Below are 22133 nucleotides of genomic sequence, written 5' to 3' on the forward strand. Positions count from 1 at the left end.
GTCTGTGATCTATAAGATGCATTGTTGCATATACAATAATGTGTAACTATCATTATGTTGTGTAATGTGTATGCATAATATTATAGACTGTGATCACTGTGCCAATGCAACAGTGCTGGCACATACCAGTGGCCTTTATATGCAACAGAGTTTATTGTGATCATTCAAGACTGGTGTCTCTTTGTTTTACAAGTGTTTCCAGGTGGCACAGTGAGTCCCAAGGTCCTGCAGGACAGCATCATCCTTCACCTGGCTTGCTATTAATATGATTTTCCACCTTCAGTGTTACCAATAATACATTGCTGCATACACTACTGCTTTAATGTGTATCTCCAGTTTGTCATCTATAGCTCAGAATGTTTTGTATGCACACAGTGTGCACATGCACATCAGCCACACCACTGATGTACTGGCACTTAGCTACCAGTTACCTTTAGTCTGTGCCATATTGGGGTCGTATGCTGATTGTGCTGGCCTTCACTACCTTGTCATGCATAGTGGCCTTACTTTTTGATTGAGTCACCTTCAGAAATCAGTTAATACCACTATAGTTAGCTCATTTTTTTTGTGTAAGCTACATTTTAGTATTGTGATGTTAGTTAAACTCTTTCCTGTGTATGCATGTATATCATTTCTGCCAGCACACGCACCCCTCTGAGTGCTGATAATGGCATTGTTTATTATACATGCCCTATGGGTAGGTTGTCGTGTTGGTATATGTACTTGGTTGTATATGTACTTGGATGGCACCAGAGTTAATGTTTTCATCTCAACGTGTACCCCAGTTATCAATTACTGGCTAGAAAGTTAAGTGGTCATTACGCTTCGCTTTTAGCTACAGACCATGAACAAACATCCTGGCTATCAAGATGTGTGGGTATCCTTTTGAGGAGGTCTGTTGTTGTAACTATGCAGCCATGTACGTAACTTGAATAGTGTGGAGTGGGGCTATATATGTAAGTGCATTACGTGTATGCTCAGCCTGTTTACACAAAAAACAGCATCAGAAACACCTCTAATCAATCCAGTCACCAAGGAAAATATGGATAATTCCCATTTACAAATGGGAAACCATGCATCGAAGTACCATGAATCGACACCTTGGGCAGTCAGCAGAAAGAAATGGGACACAAAGGAGGACAAAGACTAGTTCATGACGCATGCACTGTACGTACTGCAGTATGCCAAATGGCATGTCTTGAGACAAAACAACATCAAACAGTGAAAAAAATCAAGCCTATAGCCTTAGCTGTTATCGAGTTACACTTGCCTGAAAGCATCAGTCAGGCAGGAAGTTAGTCAGTAGAAATTCCATTGAATTTGTAACAATCTATTGGAAGTATTTAGGGTCATACTGAAGGCATTTTTGGGCTTGCTTATACCTAATCAATACTGCCAAGTTGCCAAGATGGTGTTATGAAGCTGCTTTTTGGGTGATTTTTGGCCAGTATTACCCAAACCTTTGTGATCCCTAATATACAGTACAGCCATACTGTGTGATAAATTAACTAATGGAGTGGCATATTTTATTATTTTTGTTTATCAAGACACGGCCCAAGAAGCCGGAGCGCAACACTCATGAGTATATTGACAGGAAGAAAGGAAACACGATTTTCGCACATCCGTAGCTTTGTGCCTTAACGAAACAAGACGATTCTTTTGTTGTGGATATGCCCGCCAACTTCAGTACTCCACATACCAAGTCTGACTTCAAAAATTGGCTTAGTTTCTTCGTTTTTTGTCCCTTCTTTTTCTTCGTCTTTTCATAATCTTACAAAACTGCCATAAAACGCGAACTCCATATCCGATTTCCTTGAAATTTGGCACACAGAAGGGAAGTATAAAGGTGCATCTTATTGCAGAGTCTGGCTGGAATACGATAAACAGGCAAAGAGTTATGAGCGCTTATTCACGAAACATAACACCAATATGTTGTCACGCTTACAGGGTAAACTGCTCACGGGAAGAAGCTGAAAATCGGTGGGTGAATAGGTTAACTATTGAACCTCAAACCTTTTGTGGTTTGAAAGAAATCAAGCTAAAAACCAGGAAGATACAATGAAAAAACCAACAGTGTGTAACAATTATGCAATCGAGATTAGCTAATAAAAAAAAGACTACTTGCCACACCTACCAGAAAAACCGCTTGGAGAAATACTTTGAAAGTGGCTGTACAAATGGAGTAATCATCTTAGAAAGGCTCTTCAATGGTGTAGAAGAATCAGACTTAAAGCCACAGAGTTATAACACAAAATCCAACTTGGTGTAGCAAGTGTGAGATTGAGATACTCTAATAGAGCAGTCATCCTAATAGAACATTCATCCTGAAGAAAATTCAAGAGATCAGCTAGAAACAAGTAACCTGTATAGAGATCAGCTACAAACAAATCACTCTGTAGAGAGTTCAGCTACAAACAATTCACCCTGTAGAGAGATCAGCTAGAAGAAGTTACCTTATAGAGAGTTCAGCTACAAAGATACCATCATGTAGAGAGTTCAGCTACAAACAAATCACCCTGTTGAGAGTTCAACTCTACGAACAGACCACCCTGTAGAGAGATAAGCTAGAAGAAGTCACCTTGTAGAGAGTTCAGCTACAAAGAAACCACCATGTAGAGGATTCAGCTACAAACAAATCGCCCCAGTAGCGGATTTAGAAATTTTCAGAGGGGGTTTCAGATTCCACTCAACTTCAGTCTAGCTGTAAGTCGAAGACCGAAAAAAGAAAAAGTTCACAACCTGCTGTTCAACACAGTAATTGTGATTTCAAAGACAAAAATATGAAATTTCGCCAGTAGAAGTCCTTCTATAGCACACTATGTATAACTCATGGCGATTTTATCACCCACATGATGACTCGCCAATAAAATTGGGGCATGCGCTATTTTCAGAGGGGTTTCAGCTGAAACCATTGCACCCCCCCTGTATCTGCCATTGCGCCCTGTATAAAGATCAGATAGAAGAAGTTACCTTGTAGAGAATTCAACTACAAAGAAACCATTCTGTAATGAGCTCAGCTGCAAACAAATCACCTGTACAGAATTCAGCTACAAACAAATCACCCTGTAAAGTAGGCTTGCATTGATTATACCTGCATAACTTTTGGCATAATAGGAGATGAAAAGCATACAGCATAATGCTGGCATAATGGAGCATAATTAGGAGCATAATGCCAATGGGCAAATTTCCACCATGGTATTTATGAGTTTTGCTATAATAGTCACAAAGTCAAGGGCAAACCTGTTTTAGATGGTGAAATGATTCCTGACAACGAATAGAATAATGCACTACTGCAGGTTTACACCACTAGATGAAATGAATGCTTTTCATTGTGGGTTTCAGTTTTATAGGACAAAAACAGTCACGCGCCAACTAGCACTAAGGCACAACAAAGCAGTTTAGCTGAGCTTCAATGTATTATTAACATGTATCATCGTCTGATTTTGAATAAAATGTGATACAGTGTATGATGATTATGATTATTGGAAGCTCTATTGGAAGATGCTCTGATGATAATATTTTTAAAGTTAGTGTTGAGCTAGTCATTGTCTGAACATTGAAAATAGTAAAGTATCTGCAGGTCTGGAGTGAGACTGGGGTTAATAGAAAATATTTCAAAAAGATTGAGGTTCTCTAATAGAACAGTCAAACACTCTAATAGAACAGTCATTGCATGCAACAGTGAGAATGAGTAAGTGTTTATCCCCAGGAGGCTAATATGTTTTTGGCATGGTGCTGCAAATGCAAGTTACAGTATACTGAGCAGTTGCTGTCCTTGAATACCAACTGCTACAACTCAGAAGATCAATCAGAAACAATGCATAATATTTTATTTGTATACAAAACTGCAAATATATTAGACAATAAAATGTGTATAGCTTCTAAGGGACTACAGACATGCCCCCAGACTCCCTGCACTAATATGCCTATGAGCTCTGGAGCACATGACACTTCTCCATTTACATTGTATCACATGAAGAACATTCCTGAACATTCCATTCATTCATTCCTGAAATGCCAAAAAGTATAATAAGCATATTTTGGAGCATAATAGACTCAAGCCTACTGTAGAGAGATGAGCTAGAAGAATTTACCTTGTAGATAGTTCAGTTATAAACAAATCACCCTTTAGAGAGAACAGCTAGAAGAAGATACCATGTAGATAGTTCAGCTACAAACAATTCACCCTGTAGAAAGATCAGCTAGAAGAAGTCACCTTGTAGAGTGTTCAGTTACAAAAAAACCGCCACGTAGAGAGTTCTGTAATAAATATATGTATTATATATAATTTGTACATTAATTTACTGATAAAATCAGAAATATTTAAAGTATTTAACATCTGCTTCATCTTTTCTTCTTCCTGTGAGAAAGAAAAAAAAAACAGGGTAAAAAAACCCATACAAATACAAAAAGAAGTGAAATCCAAAACAGCCAAGCTTTAAAAAAATAGTACGGCCCTCAAAAAGGCTATGGTAAAAAAAGATGCAAAATCCAAGGTGGCAGCCAAGAAATGGCTGTGATGGTAGGTTAATGGTAAAAATTTTAATAACGACAATTCAGGTGAATTTGTTGCTGCTTGGTCTTGGCGCAAATTTCACCTGAATTGTCGTTATTAAAATTTTTATAACCTGAATTGTCGTTATTAAAACCTTGGATTTCACATCTGTTTTCACCATAGCCTTTTTGAGGGCCGCACTCTTTTTTTACAGCTTGTCTGTTTTAGATTAGATGTATTTGACTTCATGATTTCTATTGGACTCACACTTTTTACAAATTAACTTCTAAGACTTCTTTTACGTTGAGGATTCTTTCTGAGGGGTGTGTTCTACTGGGATTTTGACAAAGCAAATATACAATTTTTCTTATGAATTGTTGTACATGATAAAGTAAAACCTATCCACAAAAACATAATTTTTTACATTAAAATGAAAGATCTGCATACAACAGATTGCTAATTGCAAGCACTTCGCTATAGTTGTTGTAGACTGCAAGACAGGTCCCAAAGCTGGCCATAGGCTACCTTTGAGGCTTGCATAGATGAAAGGAAGTAACACTAAAACAGCCAAGCTGTGAAAAGGTACAGCCCTCAATAAAGTTAGGAAGTTGTAAAAGATAACGTTTTTTTTAATGATGACACCCCACATACTTGTTCACAGCTTGGTTGTTTGATTTACATTTATTTACTGTGTGCAGCAACCTGTTGATGGAGAAGAACCATCTACAATACGTACTGTTGGTGAACTCCTACAAATGAATATGGAACAAACTGGATCTTTGTTTAGCAAAACTCTGAACAGTTCAAATGATCTAGCTAACATGACTACCGATAACATCAGTATGTTAATGTGTAATATTATACTATATATCAGGGGCAGCTCCAGGGGGGTTTCTGAGGTTTTCAGAAATCGGTCATGATCGGATCGAAATACTCTAATAGAGCAGTCAATCACTCTATACTAACTAATAAAGCAGTCACGGTATTCAGAGTGGCAGTCTAGCAATCTTTATGTACTTTATATGAGTGATATTTTATATAGTTAGTGGAGGGCAGTTACTTTCAGCAGGTAGCAACTTTTTTTTGGTCTTCACCCAAAAATCTAGCTATACTCTTGATTAGAAACCAGTCACCAAAAATCCTGGAGCCACCTAGGATATATGTGTGTGTGTATGTTAGAGTGGATGTAAAGTACTGTATATCCTGGAGTATCAATCAAGTTTACACTTGTATTTATTTGATTATTAGTGTTGCTCAGTAACAAGCTTAACATGCCCTTATTCTGCCTTCAGTGTGAACTCAAATTTGTTCTTCACCAACCTTTTAATGTAGACAATAATTAGCAATATTCTTAATAGTTGTAATTATTATAGATTATTTCAAGAATATGCTGGTCCTAACACTATTGCATTAAAACTGAACCAGTAACTTAATGTACGTACTTGGCTCAGGGCTAAAAATGAGGATTATAGTATAGTACTTCTCAAATCTGGTTACACATTTGTATGCAATTTAAATTTAAATTTTTGGTATTTAGTTGTTGGAGCACAGCTTGCCACTAAAGAAGGCTTGGAGGGCATCGTTACAATGACTTTCCCCCCACCTAACTCACGATTTGACTTAATAGATGGGTACATGATACCCATGATTGAAATACCAAGTGCTGCAATTATAAATCAGACTGCTGTGGAAGGTATTATTGCTAGTAAAATAATACACGCTTATTATAATGCTCTGTAACACAATTTTCATATCATAACTGTATACGTGCAGTACTGTACTAGGGCCATGTGATAAAGCAAAACCTATATATCAATAATAATTGTCATTATACTACTTTGACACCTTACATCAAAGAAACCACAAGGCTATATTTCAGCCTAACCACAACTGCTGTTGATGCTGAAGCAGTTACAAAGCATCAGTTCCCTTTGATTATTTATATAGAGCTGCTTAAAAGTTTTGCATTGTGGGTTAGTTTTGTTGGGATAGGCATTGTTTTGAAGATGAAAAAATAATCTAAACCAAAACAATCAAACTGTTAAAAAAGGAGTGTGGCCCACAAAGAGGGCCACGGTGAAAAATGTTAAAATCAAAAGTGATGGCCAGGAAGTTAGCCATAAACTGGCTTTGGTGTTTCCTTTTAACTTTTTTTTTCTTTACTACGAACAAAAGAAGAAATTATAATATTGTGTGTAAAGCTATTCGTCTTTTTGACTGAACAAAAGGAATGATTATCATATAGGTAATAAGGTGACTTCTTACATAATTGAACTGTTCAATTACAGAGTGACTTGTTTCTAGCTGAACTCTCTACAGAGTAACTTGATCAAACTGATCTTCCTACAGAGTAATTTGTTTCCAACTGGTCTCTCTACAGGGTGACGTGTTCCTAGCTGAATTCTCTGGTGACTTGATCAAGTTCTCTACAGGGTGATTTGTTTCTAGTTAATCTCTCTTCAGGGTGACTTGTTTCTAGCTGAATTATTTGGTTACTTGATTAAGTTATATACAGGGTGATTTGTTTCCAGTTAATATCTCTACAGGGTGACTTGTGTCTAGCTGAAATCTCTGCAGGGTGACTAGAAATGTAGTTGAACTCTCTACTGGTGACTTGATCTCTACAGGGTTACTTGTGACTAGTTATATTAAACTCCAGCTTTACAAGGTGACTTGTTTCTAGCTACGGTGGCTTGTTTCTAGGTGAACTCTCTACTAGGCGACTTGTTTCCAGCTGATCTGTCTACAGAGTGATTTGTTTGTAGTACAGGGTGACTTGATCACGTTGATCTCTCTACAGGGTGACTTGTGACTCTGGCTCTACAAGGTGACTTGTTTCTAGCTGGGGTGACTTGTTTCTAGCTGAACTCTCTACTAGATGACTTGTTTCCAGCTGATCTCTACAGGGTGACTTGCTTCTAGCTGAACTCTCTACTGGATGACTTGTTTCTAGCTGATCTCTCTACATGGTGATTTTTTTCCAGCAAATATTTCTACAGGGTGAATGGTATCATTTTTCCTCTTTGTATACGTATGTAAGTTTATAATGTGTTACATAAAGTTAGAAGGTTTTAAATCCTTAACAATTTTACATGCTGCCATCATCATTGGCTCACTACTATTCCCTTAAGACAGATTTGGGGTATGGGATGATGTCATTTGTGATGTCAGAACAGGCAGTTATATTGGTCTCTTTATGGCATTGGTGGATCTAGGAGACACTGCTTGGGGTGGGGGAGGCAAGAAGTTATAGGATAAAACAGTGTTTATTTCACTAAGAGGAGAAAATGGAACTCTAGTACACAACTTATACACATTTGCATAACTTCATTTGTTTGTTTGGTACCGCTGGATGAATAAAAGGCATAAACTTTTTTAGACTCTAGTTAGACATCTTCTGAGAAAATTAAAAAAATTAGATCGCCTACAGTAGGTTTGAATTTGGGAGCATTTTGAAAGCTATGTAGCTAACAAACTCCACACTTTGCAAATCATATACATAAGTTAGATAAACCTGTTTGATGGTAAAGTGTACTAAACAAAATAATATAGTATTGTTATACATTGCAAAAATTATTGGCTAATGACACTAGAATTGCGACTGGTCTATTAGAGTAGTAAGTGTTCTATTAGAGTATCTCTATCTTTATCCAAAATTCCAACCTATTTGTCTCATTGTCTTCACAGTGTACAGTTTATAACTTTCAAGTGCATTTATAACTGTTATCAAGACTCATGGTAGTGAGTCGTGAGGCCAAGAAGTACAAAGCGCGCGCCCACAATAATAAGCACGTGACCACTACTGTGAGTCATTTACATGAGGGATCGATTACACAATCTTTTAAAATCCGCATGGCAAAATCTCAGGCTTACAAAAAGATTCCACCTCGAAACCAGGGCATGTAACCTTTGTATGAGTAACTACCACACGAAAAGTCAGGCGAACTGTTGGAGTAGTTTGTTCCATTGCCCACCCATTTACCATGCATTAATTAAATTATTTATTCAAATGTGCATCGTTCTGTTTTTCATTTTCTTTGTCATCGCATCCCATTGAAGCGATTTTCTTTCAACCATGAAGTTGTATTGGAAAAGGGCTGCGGCTGTCAGAGGCTTTTACACAATGTATCTGTACATTTAGTTTCACTGAAAGTTGTTCGTTAGTTTATGAGATCGCTTTTGTGCTCTTTGAAGATTCAAACTTGCCGCCATGATGTCGAGGTGTGAGGCGCCCGCCTCAATTCCCAAACCCTAACAGTGTGGAAGTGGGCAAGGTCATTAGCCATAGCAAGCTGGCTGATTTGATAGACACTGTGCTGTCAACTCTTGGTTTAATTGTGAGCAGTCACTGATTTGTTTTAATTTTGCCATGGTATGCCTCCACTGACTCGCCAGCGTGACTCCAGCCCATGCAGGGCCGTACATATAGCTATAGCCAGCTGTTTCATATCCACTGTAGTGATACAGTTGAAGTAATTTACTGCTACATTACCCGTGCACGTCTCTAATCCCGCCCCAGCCCTTCAGTGCCTGTGAAACTTCAGTGTTGACTTTAAAAGCCAGCATCAGCGCATCACCTTTCAGTCACAGCACTTCGTAGACCCTCATGCAACCACCCACAATTATAGAAACTCTTTAATGATAGCATGCTATATTGTAATAGTAAACATTTAAATTATGATGATCCCATAAAAAAATTGACTACAATAGCACAAGAAGCCAGACACACTAGTGTTTGGCTATGAAGTACCACCAAGAGTTCATAATATAGTAGTGGGGTCTTGGTACCACATATTATTTTTTCTTCACCATTTGCGTGATTTGTCCATTGACCATAAACTCACCCACCAACAGTCACAACATCAGTATCCACCCTTCATATACAGCCGGAAAGGGATACAGTATGGTAAGGCACAGCTAACTAAAAACATGTAATCATATAGTCAGACTAACATGTCAACAAACACTTACTTCCACTATTATGATTATTGTTAAAGTGAGCATCCATTCCCAAGATGTATTCAGCATACTGCAGCAATTGATGACCAATTTTGGAGTATATTACTGGACTTCTTTTGTGGTTCTCACCTACATTGTTGACATAACAATTTTTGTTGCTAGGGGACATATAAACTAGGAGGGACTAATGTTTATAGCATAATGGCAAACAAGTTACAACAGCAAAGGAAATTTTAATAAACTAGCAGTGATTGGATAGTTGATAGATAAAAGTAGAAGACAATTTGTAGTTTTTCCAGTCCTGATTGTTTGAGGATAAGCACATTAGCTGAAAAAAGCAAGACAGACTAAATTTCAACACAGGGTTTATGATGCAAACTCATTATGCACCTACCAATGTGTTACCCTACCACCCCCCTTGGATGTAAGTGGGGCTTTACAAGGTGAATTGACATGAAACTGCTGCTTCACTATGGGGCTTTTGACAATTATTCATTAAGCACCCAAGTATTTTTTCTATGCTGTCAAATCCCCACGTTGCAACTGGAGCCAATGGTGGGGATTTAACACAATAGGTTTGTCCTACCATGGGGCATTTAACATTCGGTTGTGCCCACTATAGCCCTACATATGCCCAAAGGGGGGGGGGGGGGGGGGGGGTTAGTAGGGCAATATGTTGATATGTGCATTATATACAATGTGGTGCATCTACTGGGGTCAGTAGATTAAGCCTGTACCTTGCGGGCCTAAGCATGTTCCTCTCCTGTTTTGAAAAATAATCTTTTATTGCCTGCCCTTAACTGGAGTTTGCCTGACACCTTCAACATCACAAAAAGCTATCTAAAATGGTTAATTTAACTTTGACCATTGGCAAACTACAACACTCAACAATTATATCAGAGTATACATAACTCAGTATATCTGCCCAGTTACTATATAGTAGGGTCCATGGTTGTCTCAGATCTGTACATATTATCATCACATCAATCGATTGATGCATAGTAATTATGGTATACTGTATGTACGCATTGAGCTGAGCTCTCAAAAATATTAACTTATTAGTTTTGTAGTATTGACTTACTTGCTAATCATTCAAATGCCTGACACATTATTTATAGCCAAAAATTTTGCCATACATTAGATGAAGCCATAAAAGTATATAGCCTTTCCTGAACTGTTGATGGAAACATTTGTCTGCTCTTGATAACTTCGTTGTCACCACCAACCATCTGGTTGGTTGAAATGTTGAGAAAAAATCTTTCATTTTTAGCTGTTTTCTCACTAGGGTTCAGCTCAACTTGTTCACGGTCTGACCCACACAGCTGCTAGAACAAGCCAGCTGCAAGAATCTAGCTGGCCTACAAAAGCATATATATATAATCCCAGGAAGCTACTATGGTGTGGGGGGTTTCCTTGGGGATTCCTGTCTAAAATTATGATGGTAGTTATATATCCTTTTACAATGACTTATACACGAACTTACTCAGCAATTCGCTGAGAGAATAATGTGATGCATTCAGCGCCTTCATGTCCATTCCGAGGCATACATTCAGCAACAACTCGCAGCTGATTCGCCTCCACTTGTTACGCACACAGGCTAGTTATATCACCAATCCACCGCTTCAGGAAGAACCATTAAGATGGTAGCCTCGACTTTATCACTATCCCCGGTTCTTATTTTCATGTGAAACATCACGCAAAATATCATGTGAGTCCTTGAGGGAAATTTGAACGGTTTGAACCAGTTTTCTCTTAGCAAGTCACCACTCATCATGTTTGTACCTTGCCATAACTACAACACACACTGTAAAGACAGTTTTGGTAATCTGTTGAACTATCATTGATTAAACACCAAGAAGTACTTCCATTCATCCGGCGGAATTCATTAATCAACACTATACCAGTAAATTGTAATTATATTTCTTTTGTATCCTTTGCAAAGGAATTCTATCTTAAAGCCTTAGTTTAAATTTTTTAAAGTGTTTTTGAAATGTTGTATTGAATGTGTTGTTATTGTATGTATGTGTGCTCCAGTGGGGAAGAACGGCTCTGCCGACTACTGTGAGGGTAAATAAAAAACCATAGAGATCAGCTATAAACAAGTCACCATGTAGAGATATCAGCTAGAAACAAATTATGCTATAGAGCATATGCAGATCTGAGGGGGTGAAGGGGGCTTTGCCCCCCCCCCCCCCCACCCAGCCCTTTTCTTGCCCTTTTGGACTTACAGGACTATGTTGGCACTAGAAACAGAAATCATGCATTCACACTGTATTCAGTAGTGCAGAAAGCCACCAGGTAAATAGGAGACTTGTGCCAAAAACAGCCCAGCTGTAAAAAAAGGCAAGGCCAAGAATGCACAAGTACATGTTCATGGAGTAACTACAACCAAAAGACATGATATCAAAATCTGGCCAAGAAAGCATTTACAGTATAGGCACTTTTATGCATCAGTTTTCTATATGCTTCACATTATCACATCCAGCTAGCTGTACATGTGTGCTTGCAATATAAACAATACTACTGAGACGATAAAAGATGATTACACTGCATTGTTACCAAAATTAATTTAACTAAAAATTTACAATTGGTTTCTACTCGGCCATCTTTTTATTTTAATATACAGTGCAAAAAAATGGCCAAGTAGAAACCAATTGTAAATTCTTAGTTAAGGTAACAATGCAGTGTAATCATTTTTATCGTCTCAGTAGTATTGTTTATATTGCAAGCACACATGTACAGCTAGCTGGATGTGATAATGTGAAGCATATAGAAAATGAATGCATAAAAGTGCCTATACTGTAAATGCTTTCTTGGCCAGATTTTGATATCATGTCTTTTGGTTGTAGTTACTCCATGAACATGTACTTGTGCATTCTTGGCCTCGCCTTTTTTTACAGCTGGGCTGTTTTTGGCACAGGATATCACTACTTTTGTTGAATGGAGAACATACAGTTACTGAAGATTGGCCTATTATATTACATAAGAGACACTGCATGCATGCATGCATAATAACAGCTTCAGTATCAGATTAGCTAGCTAAATCAGTAGCAAAAGCTTCAAGTTCAGTGTTTAGAAACAAGGTTTTCTGCTATAATGTAGTGACAGTACAAGTTACTATACTCTATACTCTATACGGGTTACTTGTTTCTAGCTGATCTCTCTTTAGGATGACTGCTCTATTAGAGTATCTAGGGACCCGCCGATTATGCTGGCATAATTATGAGCATAATAGGTGCCTGAAGGCATTGAGCATAATGCTAGCATAATAGGTAGAATATTTGTGTAATAGTATGAATTCTTGCTTATTAAAATAGCTATCACAGAAAGATCGATATACTCTAATAGAACAGTCAGTAACTCTAATAGAACAATCACATAGCTGACTGTTCTATTAGAGTATAGCGATCTTTTCTGTGATATGTATTTTGACAAGTAAGTTTGTGCTGCAGCCACTTATTATTTATCCGGAAATTATTAGCAGAGCATGAGAACTAAGGCATAAATAATTTGGCATAATTTGAGCATAATGGGTAAGTATTGAGCATAAATTTAAGCATAATAGGTAAATTTTTGAGCAGTGCAGCATAGCATAATAGGTAAAATTATGAGCATAATCAGCGGGTCCCTAAGAGTATCTCAACCTTGCACTTGCTACTCCAAGTTTAGTAGAGTGGCTATGGCTAAGCAACGAATTTTGATGAAATTATTCGCTTTGTGATAAAAGCACCAAAATTTCTGTAGAAGTTGAATAAAGTATGCTAAATTATCTGAGATACGGTACCACGTCAAAATCATTGCCTGAGGGCATGTTAATACAATACAATACAATACAATGTTTGGAAGTTTTAAAACTAGATTATAAGCCCATTTCTAGCTGATCAGGAAATCATACAAGTGCATCTATTTTTTTTCTTCGATAGAGTGTATTTTCAATTTACAGACTCAATCAGAAAATCTTTCAAAATGTGGCAAAATAAACCATTTCTAAATGCTTCTAATGGAGGCAAAAAGCACAGGCACAATCCAAGAAAAATAGTACATTGCATATCTATGGCTTCATATACCATAACTCTCTGCACTTCTTAACATCAAAAGCTAATGATGACCTGGATGGAGATCAGCTTTTGGATATCACCATCCCTTGCTCATCTATGCAGATGCAAAGTTTCAGCATCATTCCTATGGAAACACTTTTATGGCCTCCCAGATACATTTTACTTGTTGAATTTTTGAGCGTGATATGATTGATAATTCTAATGGCACCATATCTATTATGAAATAGTTTAAGCAAATGTTGTATCAAGTTTAGTGCTTTTATCAAAAACGGAATGATTTTTTCGTTTAGCCGCTCTACTACATGTAGTTGGGTTTTGTGTTATAACTCTGTGGCTTTAAGTTTAATTCTTCTAAACTATTGAATAGGCTTTCTAAGGTGATTAATACATCTATACACTGATTTTTAAATCATTCCACTGAGCGGTTTGACTGGTAGGTGTGACATGTATTTGTGTGTGTATTTTTTATTAGCTAATCTTGATCAAGTAATTGTTACTCACTGTTTGTTGTATCACTGTATCTTCACAGTATTTAGCTCGATTCTTTCAAACCACAATTGGTTTGAGATTCAATAGTTAACCTATCCACGTAAAGATTTTCAGCTTCTTCCCGTGAGCAGTTTACCTGTAGGTGTGACAACATATTGGTGTTATTTTTGTAAAAAATTGCTACTAACTCCTTGACTGCTTATCATATTTCAGCCAAACTTGGTACCAAGATGTGCCTTTATACCCCCCTTCTCTGTGCAAATTTCACGGCATATTGCATTCACGTTTATGGCAATTTTTGTAAGTGTACAAAAGGACAAATAAGAAAAAGAAAAAATGAAGAAACTAAGCCACTTTTTGAAGTCTCATATCTTGGGAATGCTTGAAGCGATTTTGCTGAAATTTGGAATGCGGTTTACTGACATTGGCAGGTATGTCCACAGCAAAATCATCTTGTGTTCTAAAAGTAGCATGGAACTACGAATGTGTGAAAATCACATTTTCTTTCTTCTTGTCAATATACTCACAGTAGGGACCCGCCTATTATGCTGGCATAATAATGAGCATAATAGGTGCTTGAAAGCATTGAGCATAATGCTAGCATAATAGGCAGAACATTTGTTTATCTAAATACATATCACTGAAAAAAGATTGATATACTCTAATAGAACAGTCAGAGAATAAACAGATAGCTGACTGTTCTATTAGAGTATATCGATTTTTTTCTGTGACATGTATTTTGACAAGCAAGGATGAGTCTGTGCTTCAGTAACTTACTGTTATCCCATAAATTGCAAATTTATTAGAAAAACATGGGAACTGAGATATATTAATGGGCATAATTTGAGCATAATAGGTAAATATTGAGCATTAATTTAAGCATAATAGGCAAACTTTTGAGCAGTGCAGCATAGCATAATAGGTAAAATAATGAGCACAATCGGCGGGTCCCTAACTCACGGTGTTGCGTGCTGGCTTCTTGGGCCTCGCAACACACTACTGTGTGTCTTGATTGTGTGAGTCAGCATTGCATAATTCAGTTACTAGGCATCACAACAACCATTTTCATAATGTGGGGATCATTTTTCTACACATCACATTTCAACCATATGACAAGATGGTTCAGAAATTCTCAACCTATACTCCTAAGTAATACCTTAGACATTCACAAAGTGGTTATTTGGTTAAAAATGGTCAATCCAACCAGCAAAACCCACAATCATTACTTTTTGTTCTCACAATTTAAACCCATAATCGATGTTTGCAAACTCTGTATAAAAGTAAAATGGCAAATGTGGGTTTGTCTTCCTTCACCTATTCTATTAGGTGAGCATCCGTAAGTGATATATATATATCAAGACTCACGGTAGTGAGTCGCGCGGCCAGTAAAGCAGAAACGCGCGCCGCAGACAATAAATGAAGCGACCATTACTTGAGGATTTTACAGGAACAAACGTTGTCAAATTCAGCCGTCCTGTAACTCACCCGCCACTTACGCTATCCCTCTGAAACTCTAGAGTTGAACTCATCGTGTCACTAGTAACTACCACACAAGCAGTGAAGCAAATCCATGCCGATTGTTTCGTGATCGAGATTGCCGACATCAAAGGGGAAGTTTCTTTTTTTTTATCTCATGCAGTTAGACGCAACCGCAGGTATATGCCTTGCGTTCCTTTGTGCATTCCAAACATTGATTGCCCTGCTATCGCTTCAGTATTCACTCAATTGCCTCAAGATTCACATCATCGATTTCACCATACATGATTATCCTACAGTCGTAATTTCAGCACCAAACGAAGTTTCAGTCGTCCTCAGTCGACCTAGAGGCCAAATACAAAACCCAGATTGTTGTTTTCCGCAATACTCGCTTGGCATGTAGGACAATGTGTCTTTAAACTGTTCTAAAAGTTTCGTTTAGATTGAAACATATGTTTTTGAGAATGGCCAGTTTGAAATTTGAATTTAGTCGCCCCCACGTAATTTGCTCTCTCTAAGAATTTTACTCGGAATTTAAAGAATGACGCAGAGCACAACTGCGGTCACTGGGTATTGATGAACTGGCACTGTATGTAGTTAATCAGTGCATAAAGCCACAAAGAAGTGTGTTGCCATAGATTATAGTCCACAGATATAATCTATGGTGCTGCATACCATCGTTTGTTTTAAACAAATTTAGTCGCCCCCACCGTGACATAATTTGTCCTCTAAGGGCGCGGCTTAAAGAATGACACAGAGTACAACTGCAGTTACCACAAGCTGCGAGTAATTAGCACATGTAGCTAGCCAATTGTCACCATGCATTATTGCATTTTATAGCACCTCCGGCCCACACAAAAATTATACATGTAATTACAACATACAGAGGACACATGAATGCCAAACACTTTTCACAACAATAATGTAAGAATTGTACAAAATGACTGTAATATAACAGCTATGAAATGTTTTCCAGTGGCCCGCCATGGTAGCAAGTCTCACATGACGGCATGTATATTCATCCAATCCAAGCACAATGGGAGTAACACGTAAGTATGATGATGACAAGTTGGTATGACTCCATTTGTGGAATCCAGATGAGTGGGTGTGGCTCCAGTATGTCTAAACAGTTAACAAACATTCCTGTTATAAATACGTGCTAGAGTTGCAATATAATAGCATAGTATTTAAATGCAACAATACATAGTCTCCATTGCATCACTATCAAACAACACTAAGTGGAGGATATTGTTGCATCTCTAGTATGTACACTCTATCAGTACAACCTGTCTTAATGGCCACCAGTATAGAAAGACAACCTCTCTTGAAAAGCCAATTCCAATTGAGAATTTATACACTCTTACCTGCTTATTGAGTGAAGGTGACAATAAACAAGTTCCACCGTAATTTATACACATGATCTGATCTGTATATTCTGTCAGTGGATGAGATCCACTTGGCCAGGACAAAATGTGACCCAAATGTCCTGGATGATCCATACTCAACCCACTTATGACCCAGTGGCACAATGGAACTGAGTATAGAGAATAAATTTATATTTATTTCTAAGATGTGTGGATGTGTGGACACATTACAACACATTACATGTACATACAAGACATACTACATACTGTTTTAGCATTTCAAGTCACCACATTATGTACGGACCAGTCAACAATGCTTCATAGTGCCCATCAGTAAACCTGAAGAAAACTTACGAAAAATAAAAATTCACATAAGTACAATGAAACCTCATTAATATGGCCAGCTGTGGAACCAAAAATTTGGCCTGAATAATAAGATGGCCTTATGAATGAGGTCATAAAGTACTGCTTAGCTATATTTGGGATCTACTAGAGGTGGCCAATATAATGAGGTGGTCTTATTAAAGAGGTGGCTGCTAAGTGAGGTTTCACTGAAACCTGCAGGTCACTTGTGGAAGATTGCTCTCTACACAAAATGACACATTCAGAGATGGATGATACAGTAACACATTGTGACTTCAATACTCATGATGTGTCACTGCTAGGCAGCAACCATATACACGGCACTGCCAATGCACAACATCGCACTTGCTTGTACACAAAATTTTGCTCAAGATTTTACAAATTGATAATTAAGGGGTGTGGAAACTAGCTGCTCGCTCAAAAGACTGTGTGGCAGCTGTTTCCCTTCTGTACAAGTGGCCACCAAGACAGGTCCACTGTGGATGAAAGCCAGGCATTAGATATTTGGTATTTCATGTGTTGAAGGCATTCCAGGGCTTCCGGTAGTCTCAAATCTCATCACAGTTTAACTCAGGCAGTGTTGTAGTCACCACTAAACCACTGGAATGCTGTGTTATGTGAAAAATATATCCTATGGATAATGACTTCATCACTTTCTTCATCAGGAGCTTATAAGGACCAATAGTGAAACTTTTTACACTTTGGGCTGACAGCCAACTGCCTAAGTCTGAAGCAGTGCCTTTGGTGCTCTAACAGATTGTCTGCCCCCTTGCTGTCAGCACCCACTGTCTCATACATTGTCACACACTAATCCATCTCTATAGCCAGTTAGAACAGTATGCTTCTTACCTTTTTTAAGGCGCAAAATGCAGCCACCTCTTTAAAAAGCTAGGTCAGAAAATTTTTGTCCCTACGGCCTGAATAATGACCAGCTTTCACTGTACTATTAGTGATTAGTGATCATGGAGGATTATTTATTAAGATACTAAGATATACAAATGCTACAACCTCCAAATATAGCAGTAAATTTTTTACCCTGGTCCAATGTCTAATAATCGTGAGAGACTCTACTGTGACAAATACATGTTTATCATGATATGTGCTAATCGCCTTTTTACAATTAAGTTTTACAACACAAATACATGTATAATTAAACTCACCAATTGTGACTAAATCCCTTCAACACGAAAAGACAAGTAATGAGATAACCTTGGAGACAACAGCCTCACAATCCTATTCTGGTGCGCTTATTTAGTAGTAATATAAATTTTAAAGGCGTTTATTTACAACAGGACATAATTACGTGCCCCTCTATTGTCTCTGTACATACTTGCCTTTTCTTTATTATTCTCATTTCATTTCACAAGATCTCTTGGCAGGGGCATAGCTTCTTCACTTGAATTAGTCAATGCTTGAAGTAGATCGAGATACTCTAATAGAACAGTCACATTTCTACAAGTGCCATATTTTTATATTGTAAAGTGTGTAAGTAGCTAGTAATTTAAACTATACAATCCAATGCTAAGCAGAAGTTGTAACTATGCTAAATATTGATTGCAGTGCTACAGCTATTTTGTGACTGCTCTAATAGATTATTTTGATCGTTTTAATGCAGTACAAGATGAAAGGCAAAGTGTTATTAAGGGTTTACTAGTTAAAATGGGTGTTAGTTGACTGCAGTTGCATGCCACTAACAGGGCTGCCCAGAGAAATTACGGGGCCCAGGGAAAAGAGTTAAAGAGGGGCCCAGAGGCAAGGAAGGGTCTAGATCCTGACTGCTTTATTAGAGTATATCGATCTTTCTTTAAACAGGCAATCAAGGGGCCCCTTTTGGGCTGGGGCAGGGGGAAATACCCCCCCCCCCCCCCCCCCATGTGGGTGGCCCTGGCCACTAAAATTACAGCTATATTTTAATATTCTGTCACTGTAATCTGGGGTTTCTGTCAAAACCATGGAAACTCACCTACTGTTATCAACAGTGCATTGCAAAAAGTATTGAAATCCCATACAAAAACAGCTTATAGCTGTAAAACAGTGCACGTCCAAGTAAAGCAGAGTTAACTGCGACAAAAAGTAATGATATCATAATGCAGCCATGTACGAGGTGTGCAAGTTGTAAAATTCATATTAGCTAATCAGATAATACAATATTATTGTTAAAGTGTTAATGAGAACTATGTGCTGCTAGTTTATAAGTGTGTGAGCATCTTCATAAATGCCACACAAATTTAATTCTCAATAAAGCAATGTGTATAGATTCTCTGATAGCAATAAATAGTTTGAGTTTGGCTGCCTTTCCTGTATACGGCAATGCTACGAACACTTTTTTACAGCTATAAGCTGTTTTTGTATGGGATATATATTACTTATATCATGGCCACTTGCAATTTGCCTACCTGCACCCTCAGGACTGTGGCCCCTGGGCTTGGAAATATAATTATACAGCACATCAGACAAATCCCCCAAATAATGAAAACCTTTTTTATCAATAATATAACATGGAAAGGTTTTACAAGTGCAAATGTACAAGTGATACTTTCCAAAATGGTGGACATTATACAACACTGCCACAACTGGTTGGAAACCTGTGCCCACCGACTGCTGTTGATATACATATAGAAATTTATAGATGCTATGGATGCTTACATTTCATAAAAGTTAAAAGGCCACACCATCTTGGTATCTCAATTAATACAATATCATTAGGTATCACGATAAAGTTATTTGCAATTTTCACACAACTGTAAAATATACATGATGATGTTCCATATTATGTATTTTCATGGAGAGTTTCTGTTATGAATTTGTAACTCTATAATAACTGATAGCTACATGCCCTTATGCTTCTTTAATAAAGTATTGACCCTAAACCATCAGTCTGCAACTGACTTACATATATACAGTATGGACCAAACCACCATGCTAGCTGTTGGACTTCAATTTGATATAATACTGCTGCTATTTTGTGATTGATTGGTGATAGAATTTTAAGTAAACTTCTCTTGTTTTAGGAGTATTGGATATATAACTATTATGTTATATAAAATGCTGTATGTTCATATCTTAGAAAACAGCAGTGTCCCAATTGTCTTCATTATTAATAGAAACACACACCTGCCACCTGAAAGTGGGTAAGTAATAATTATGTACACATAATAAGCTCTTATGTGGTATATATTATGTACACACAGAGAAGAAACAACTAGTTTGGTAATATCTGCCCAAATTTCTGCAGACTCACAGCGTAAAACAGAGTTAGGTAGTAAACCTGTTCTATTAACTTTTAACATTGGACCGGTATGTGGCATAGAGCCTTCATGTTTATGTGCTGTATGTATGTATGTAGCAGGAAAATAAACCTGGGTATCATCCTCGCTGTGAGTTCTTCAATTTCTCAAAGTATATACTTTATTTATCAATGTAAAATTTATACTGTGCATTTATACAGCAATCCTGATCAAAGCGGCAGTTTTTCAACTGAGGGTATTACTCAGCTCAGTACAACTAACAGTACATTTGTTCAGTGCAATTCTAATCATTTGACAAGCTTTGCGGTTCTAGTGGATACATCTAAGAATAATGTAAGTACATAATATATTATTATTGTGACTTATATACATCAAGACACATGGTAGTGTGTCGTGTGGCCAAGAAAGCCGGCGCACCGCACTATGAGTATATTGACAGGAAGAAAGAAAACAGCTTTTTCACGTGTGCATGATAATTCCATGACCCCTTCTCCAAAACACACCATTTTTGCATTATACAGGTACTGTAGCTGTCTGCCAGGTAGGATACGCCACACAGCATATTTGATTAAGTTTGCAGCAGCCAATTGCGAGATATGGGCATTCAAAGTTTTATTTTGATTACTAAATTTTTTTTATTCTCATGCCACATGGGGGCTACGGGGGCTTTGATTTCTTTTCGCACACTTTGCAAAAATTGCTATAAAATGCAAGCATGTAACTTGGTTGCCTCGATCTTTGGCACAAATGAAGAATGTGCAATGGTGGATTCACGTACCAAGTTTGCTGTGAATCTGAGGAATATCCAAGGAGTAATGAGTGTTTATTCACGTAACAGAAGATCAAACTTCTGTCACATGAGGCTATAGGGTAAACCGAGTGTGGGAATAACTTGAAAATTGGTGTGTAGATAGGCTGATCATTGTAGCAGTGCCTTTTTATAGTTTGAATAGCAATAGAGTTACAATGACAAAGTTATAAAACAAAAACCAAGCAAATGTAAAATCATGGGATTGAGATACTCTAATAGAGCAGTCACCACGGGATAAAAAAGGTATACAAAAATGTTGAAAAAAACCTTATCAGAGTTCGAACCAGGGACCTATATACCTAACACCTGCATCCTTAATCACTGAACCACTGCTACCTTGGCTGATCACCTCACTTAATTTCTGCTTTATAAATGAAATTTCTAGTTGAAATCTGCTTATAATCAAATGTTTGTAATTTCATAGATCTACCAACCGAAATGCTAGATTGTTCTAGAAAATTCTATGTATGTTCTGTTAGAAGTCCTCAAAAATGTGCACTCTATTAGAGTATTACAATAATATTATCTAATATTGAATAAAATCATGCAATGAAATACATTTATAAGTCTGTCTTCAATAATCATCATTGTATCTACATAGAAAAGAAAAAATGTGAGCAAAAACAAATCTCTAAGTCAGCTATAGGCTGGTTTTGGGGCCTTATAATGTACAAAAAGAAATGAAATCCACACAAAAACAGCCAAGCTGTGAACAAATGTTGCAACCTTAAAAATCCTGGATGAAAAAAGTTGTAAAATCAAAAGTGGCGGCCAAGAAATGGCTGCAATGATGTTAATACTAAAAAGTTTTAATAATGGCTGTGTGCATTGTTAAAATTTATTAGCATTAACATCATTGCAGCCATTTCT

At 37.4% G+C, this 22133-nt stretch overlaps 1 protein-coding gene and 1 long non-coding RNA gene across 2 annotated transcripts in view; one reads left to right on the forward strand and one right to left on the reverse strand.

The window, feature by feature from the left end:
• LOC136254628 (adhesion G protein-coupled receptor L3-like) overlaps window positions 1–22133 on the forward strand; it is a 77019-nt gene that overhangs the window by 18548 nt on the left and 36338 nt on the right. Inside the window, exons 4-9 of the mRNA XM_066047372.1 lie at window positions 5194–5335; window positions 6033–6188; window positions 20272–20335; window positions 20396–20501; window positions 20551–20603; window positions 20653–20785. Of these exons, the coding sequence (XP_065903444.1) occupies window positions 5194–5335; window positions 6033–6188; window positions 20272–20335; window positions 20396–20501; window positions 20551–20603; window positions 20653–20785 (654 nt within the window). The remainder of the gene's footprint in view (window positions 1–5193; window positions 5336–6032; window positions 6189–20271; window positions 20336–20395; window positions 20502–20550; window positions 20604–20652; window positions 20786–22133) is intronic.
• On the reverse strand, window positions 16327–18448 carry LOC136254671 (uncharacterized). Its single transcript, XR_010700661.1, has 3 exons — window positions 18365–18448; window positions 17109–17180; window positions 16327–16599 (listed from the first exon to the last, which is right to left on the reverse strand). It is a non-coding gene; the product is annotated as an uncharacterized lncRNA (long non-coding RNA).

The sequence above is a fragment of the Dysidea avara genome, chromosome 4 (assembly GCF_963678975.1).
Source record: "Dysidea avara chromosome 4, odDysAvar1.4, whole genome shotgun sequence".
Taxonomy (NCBI): domain Eukaryota; kingdom Metazoa; phylum Porifera; class Demospongiae; order Dictyoceratida; family Dysideidae; genus Dysidea; species Dysidea avara.